Here is a 6,823-nt window from a genome sequence, read left to right on the forward strand (position 1 = left end):
ATTTATTTATTCAATATATATATATATATATATATATATATATATATATATATTAAATTTATTTAAATAATTATTTTTAACATTATAATAAGGGAGAAAAAAAATTAAATTAATATAATTTATATTATATATTATATTTTTTAATAAAAAATATAAACATTTTATTGTATATCTTAAATATCATAAAAGAAAATGAAACACCAATTAAAAAAAATACAATTCAATAAAGGTAAATGAAACTGTTAATGGTTGAAATACATCAAATGTCAATGAAATGACAGTATTCCATTTAAAAAGGAAAGAAGAAAATCACTCTAATTTATTGAACATCTTTGGTAATGTATAATTGAAATTGAACACGTTTATAACTTTATATTGTTTGAATGTTTGAATGTGAAACTTTCAAATTTCACCTTATAGCCGTCTTCCAAACTTTTTGGTATTTGCTAGTGCAAATTACAGAATAAAGATTTAAGTTCACAATAACCTGTATGATTCAGAGCATTTTTACTAACAGTGCTGCTATAAAGAGATATCACAACAACCCATAGTTGAAAATGTCAATTACAGGGCTTCGTTTCGCTGCGGTTCACAGACTGCAATGACCATTCTGGGGCCACCGGTGAACATTATAATAATGTAGTACTCTGATCCCAATATTTGCTTTTGACCTTTCATCTTGAAGCGTCTGTTTCTTCCAGCGGTGTCGCAGCGGCTGCCCTACCCCAACACCTCGCCTGTATTTCTTCCGTTCTTGCCGCAGGTACTTCCATATTCCTCCACCCAGTAACTGCAGTTTCCCATAATGCTTCGTAGTCAGCACCCTCAACCACCTCAGATGTTGCAGACTTCCATGTTCTTCTAGCTCACAGCAGTCTTTCACGTTAAGCATTCTAAGTTTTGTCAACTGTGCCAGCCCCCCTATGCTCTGCAGTTTCCGACACCCAGCAGCATTAAGTTTCCTCAATGATCTCAAATGTTCCAGACCTGGAAGTTCTTTTAACTCGCAGCAGTTCGCCACGTTTAGCACTTCAAGTCCTGTCAGCTGCTCCAACCCCTGTATGCTCTGCAGCTTCCCACAGCCACTCGCATTAAGATTCTTCAACGACTTCAGATTTTCGAGACCACCTGGAATTTCTGTTAACTCACTGCAGTTTGCCACGTTTAGTTCTTCAAGTCCTGTGAGCCGCGCCAATTCCTCTATCCTCTGCAGTTTCCCACAGCCACTCGCATCAAGCTTCCTCAACGACTTCAGATGTTTGAGGCCATCTGAGATTTCTTTTAACTCACTGCAGTTTGCCACGTTTAGGTCTCCAAGTCCTGTCAGCTGCGCTAACCCCTCTATGCTCTGCAGTTTTCCAGATCCGCAGGCATTAAGCTTCCTCAACTTTGTCAGACGCTGGAGACCACCTATGATTTCCTTTAACTCACCGCAGTTTGCCACGTTTAGTTCTTGAAGTCCTGTCAGCTGCACCAAGCCCTCTATGCTCTGCAATTTCCCATAGCCACTGGCATTAAGCCTCCTCAATGATGTCAAATGTTCGAGACCCGGAATTTCTTCCAGCTCAGAGCAATCTTCCATGTCTAGCACATCCAGTTTTCGCAGCTGCGCCAACCCCACTATGCTCCGCACTTTCCGACACCCACTGGCTTTAAGCTCCCTCAACAAAGTCAAATGTTCCAGACCTGGAAGTTCTTTTAACGAACAGCATTTCTCCGTGTTTAGCACTTGAAGTTCTGTCAACTGCGCCAACCCGTCTATTCTTTTCAGACAGTGGCAGTTAACTTTCAGCTCCTTCAGACGTCCCAACGTTTCAAGACCTGGCAGCTCCTCAACTGTGTGGCATGCTACGAGTTGGAATTTCTCGAGCCTTTCAAGACCACAAAGTCCTATTTTCCTCAATGTACAACACTCGCTCAACTCTAGCTCTATAAGTGTTGCTGGCGATTCTACAACCTCCACCAAAAAACCACATCCAAGAATGCTGAGATGTTGAAGGTTTGGGCAAAGGCCTTCACAAAATGATAACCCTGAAATGTTTGTCCGGCACAGTTTTAAGTATTTTAGCCCAAACATACAGTTGACAATGGAAGCGTCCACTTTATTCAACACTAATCCCCCTTCAACTTTTCTGAGTGGCAGTTCACTCAACGGACACTCCTCTATTTCCAACCGCTGAAGACTGTTCAGCTCCACGAGGCATGGTGGTAAGTACTCTAAACCCGAATTCTTGATTTTCAACTCTCTCAGCTGGGTCAACAATCTAATGGAATCCGGCAAATGTTTCAACTGAATGCAACCAGAAAGCTCCAATTCCTGTAAGCTCCTTAAGTCACCGATGTTATCGGGCAGACGTTTCAATTGGCTTCCTAAATGCAGAACTTGCAAATCACTTAGCTCTCCGATATCACTTGGCAATTCTTTTAAATTTGTACCAGATAAAAATAATTTTAGCAATGACCGGTTATGTGAGACTTGGGGAGGCCATACTTCAATTTTCGGACAATGTCGGAGGTCTAAGCATTCAAGGGAACTTATCTTTCCAAGAGTTTCAGGAAATATCTGCAACTTTAGACAATAGCCGGAAACCAAACGTTGCAGGTTCTGTAACTCCCCAAAGGAATCTGGGAGCCTCTCTAATTCACAGGCACAAGACAAGTCAATATGTCGGAGGTTCTTTAACCTCCCAAAGGAATCTGGAAGCTTCTTTAAGTTACAGCAATAAAACAAATCAATATGTTCGAGGTTCTTTAACTCACCAAGGGAATCTGGAAGACTTTTTAAGTTACGGCAATAAGACAAATCAATATGTTCGAGGTTCTTTAACTCACCAAGGGAATCTGGAAGACTTTTTAAGTTACGGCAAATTGACAAACCAATATGTTCGAGGTTCTTTAACTCACAAAGAGAATCTGGAAGCTTCTCTAGTTTTACACAACGATAGAGCTGAATACGCCGGAGATTATTTAACTCGCCAAGGGAATCTGGAAGCTTTTCTAGTTTAGAGCAAGAAGACAAGTCAATATGCTGGAGGTTCTTTAAATTCCCAAGGGGATCTGGAAGCTTTTCTAGTTTATAGCAAGAAGACAAGTCAATATGCTGGAGGTTCTTTAAATTCCCAAGGGAATCTGGAAGCCCCTTTAATGAAGTACAGCAGGAGAAATTAACCTGTTGGAGATTCCTCAAGTTTCCAAAGGAATCTGGAAGCTCTGTTAATGAACCACAACAGTCTAAATTAAGCTGCCGGAGGTTACATAACTTCCCAAAGGAATTTGGAAGCATATTCAACTGCGGACAACCGAACAGATCAATATATTGGAGTTTCGTTAAATTGCCAAAACAATCCGGCAGCGACTTCATTGACTTGCAGTTGATTAAGCTCAGGTGCTCCAAAGACTGCAGATGACAGAAGTCATCTGGCAAAGTTTCCAGATGACGACTAGAAAATCGATATCGAAGCACAAATTTTTCGAGCTGCTTCAGCTTACCTATGGACTTTGGAAGTTCTAAAAGGTCAGAGTCAATAATACTCAACTCCCTCAAGTATAAAGGTACCTGCAATGTTCACAAATTTTCCAAAAGTGAGTTGGGGCCGTGGATGTCAATTGTAAACGTGGTGGTCTACCAAGATGGAATATATCCAAAAGCCATTTCATAAGGGAAGAACAAGCTCGATTAAATAATTACTATATATACCTGAATATTATGATCTTCCCACAGTGTTTTCAATGTTGCCGACCTGCACACTTGCAGAACCCTTAAACGCTCGATTGGAATCCAGGGAGGGAGGGAAGAATAAGGACATCTATCCCATCTGAGCCATATGAGATGTTGTGACCGTGCAGCCTTGAATATGCTTTCTTCCAAACAATCCCCTTCAACTCTAAGCAGCTTCAACCCGCGCATACCACGGAAAAGATCGCCCAGCTCCGCACGGTTTTCCACCGGCGTTTCAACCATGTTAATTCCACGCACCTAAATTGTTGACTGGAAACTGTTAGAAACAATATTGACATCCTTGCAAAACCTAAGAATTACGATATTGAGACCACAACACTAATTTCAAAACCAATCTTAATGTTTCAAAATACGTACGATTAATTTCTCCGGCAGATTGTCAAGAATGTTCTGCGTTAGGCGGCAAAAACGATACGGGGAATTCTTCTCTCCGATATCTCTGCCCAGGTCTCGAAGATGGTCGTGCATTATTATATTATTTTTGCTGTCGAGCTCAATGAGACACTTGTTCTGTAGATTCCAAAGGCCCAGCCATCCATCCAAGTCCAGTCCCTTCCATATTTGAATGGCAGTATCCCTGTCTTCTCCTAGGAAGAAACATGCAATATCTAGGAATATCTGCTTATCCTTTTCATTCAGGCTGTCGTAGCTGATTTTCAGTCTGCTTTGTATATCGTCGGGAAGCATATTTGAGATTTCGATCAATTGGGCTCTCCAGAGAGTTAGATCGCTGCTTCCACGAAGATGCGCGCCAATCACTGTGAGAGATAACGGTAATCCACCGCACGCATCGACAAACTTACTAACCAGTACCTCAAATTCTGCCACTGGACGAGGCTGGTCAAAGGCATGCAAGCAGAAGAGTTCTTGGGAGTGTTGCTGATTGAGACACTCCAACTTATAAATGGCTGACTCATTGATATCATTGTTTATAAGAAGCTGCTTATCGCGAGACGTTACTAAAATTAAGCTACTGGGATGAAGGGCATCCTTAGCTGGTAAGAGTAATGCATCAAGCTGCGAAGAATGATCCACATTATCTAAAATAATGAGAGCTTGTTTGGATGACAGATTTCGTTTGAGATTTCCTTTACCTTCATCAGTGCTCCGTATTTGTACATTCAATTGAGTCAAGTCCTTTATCAGGTCACTCTGTAAGGTAGTTAAAGACTTTTCTCTGATATCAAATAAAAAGCAAGATTGCCTGTAATTTGATCTTTCCCGGTTAAAGATTTCTTTAGCAAGTGTGGTTTTGCCAATCCCTCCAAGCCCCACAATTCCTATAACTCTAGTTACCCCAATTTGCTGCTGCTTCAATAACTCTTCAAAATCTCTTACTTTTTGATCCAAACCTGTTGGATATCTGGACACGTCCAGTGGCGGCTTTTTAACCTTTGCCAATACCAATTGCACGACCTCATTCACCAGTTGCCACTCCACACTGAATTAATATTCACAAACAAAATTACTAATTAGCAGTAAGCAAAGCGTACATAAATAATTTGTCATATACATATGAAACTAAACAATATAAAAAGAGGAACAGGAAGAGATGGAGTTGTCACCCATTATAAGCTCCTTCCAGGTCGAAACCGTCTATATTTGAAACATTAGAAAGAGCATTTCTCCATTTTTCAATGATGTCGGGGTCGTAACGCTGCTTCTTTTGATGCGTTTGGGAGTCGGTTGTTTTCTTTTGTTCGAGGTTGGCCAGAGCTTTAGCGTACACTCCGTCTTTGCCAAGTGTCCATCGAAGGTCAGCAGGGTTAACACCGCAGAAGATTGGAATAATGGTTGACCGGCCCGACTGCATGGACTCCAACATAAGTAGTAGTTCATTGAGACACCACTCAGACTCTGCATATCGAGGAGAGAAGATTGCGATATGGACTGAGGCATCTCTTATAGCCGCAGCTATTTGAGAAGTGAAGAAGTCCCCCTTCTCCATTTCTTCCTTGTCCAGAAACGCTTGAAATCCTAAATCATGAAGCCGATTGTAGAGATGGGCGGCGATGGATAACTTGGTGTCCGGCCCGCGGTGGTTGATAAAGACCTGGTAGGGAGCCTTGTTGCCAGACGAGTTGGACGACGATGCCAAAGGATTTGCCATGGAATACACAATGAAAAAACAAAGATGAAATGTATGAGAGAGATTGGGATTAAAACCTGGATCCAGTTGATCTCACAAGTGTGAAGAGCCTACCAGCCGCTTCCAAGTTACAACCAGGGTTTGGTAATCTTAATATTTTCAGATTCCTCGTCTGGTTGGTCTTGATCTCACAAGTGCAGAGTGGCTACCAGCTGCTTCCAAGTTCCAGCGCGACTTTGGTATGTCTGTGTATCTCTCTCCCAATCTGTTAAGAGCAAAACTGCAACGATTTCGTTTTGTTTCAAACCAGAGCTCCTTCTCCTATTTCGAAACCCTAATTCAAAGGTAGAAAGAGGAGTTATAATGTGTCACGAAATACTACTCATCAAAGGAAGCGACTTGGGAACTTAGTGGGTGAAACAGGGAAGCATCTCGCCACCGACCACACCACATGGAGAGCACTTACCGCCGACCCACATGTCATACTTGGCAATTTCGTGGTGAAAAAGGGGAAGCATCTCGCCACCGACAACACCACGTGGAGACCACTGATCAGGCGTTGAGTCGTATGGAGATAGCTTTTTCCCGATGGATGATTACTTTGTTATGTTTAGTTTATGGGAACAGTTGGCAGAGAGGGACATAAAGTTTGTGACCAATATATTATGTTATATTATATTAATATTTAAGGAAGCGACTTGGGAATTTACTGGGTGGAAGCATCTCGCCACCGACAACACCACATGGAGACCACATGTGAGAGTAGCAGTAGACAATGGAGACCACTGATCACGCGTTGAGTCCTTTGGAGATAGCTTTTTCCGGGTAGGGCTGGAATTTGAAAACAGACTTATTGGACAAATTTGCCCGTTTTCACACCTGAACGACTGGTTTTCACGGTTTCAAAAAGTGATTTTTGATAATTTTACAATATTTTTAATTATATTTGACAAACAAATCACCTCGTGAGGTCTGTCAAATTTCATTCTTTGCTC

At 41.5% G+C, this 6,823-nt stretch overlaps 1 protein-coding gene across 1 annotated transcript; it reads right to left on the reverse strand.

Moving 5' to 3' along the window:
- Window positions 1-392: 392 nt before the first annotated feature.
- LOC149213600 (uncharacterized) lies at window positions 393-5,771 on the reverse strand. The gene is made up of 4 exons (XM_089392057.1): window positions 5,305-5,771; window positions 4,097-5,180; window positions 3,698-3,976; window positions 393-3,556 (listed from the first exon to the last, which is right to left on the reverse strand). Exons 1-4 carry the CDS (start codon window positions 5,685-5,687, stop codon window positions 590-592), a joined length of 4,713 nt encoding a protein of 1,570 aa, XP_089248183.1. The 5' UTR covers window positions 5,688-5,771; the 3' UTR covers window positions 393-589.
- Window positions 5,772-6,823: the final 1,052 nt, after the last annotated feature.

Source organism: Pinus tabuliformis, chromosome 1_1, assembly GCF_031772625.1.
Source record: "Pinus tabuliformis cultivar Carrire ecotype Pingquan chromosome 1_1, CPIR1, whole genome shotgun sequence".
NCBI lineage: Eukaryota > Viridiplantae > Streptophyta > Pinopsida > Pinales > Pinaceae > Pinus > Pinus tabuliformis.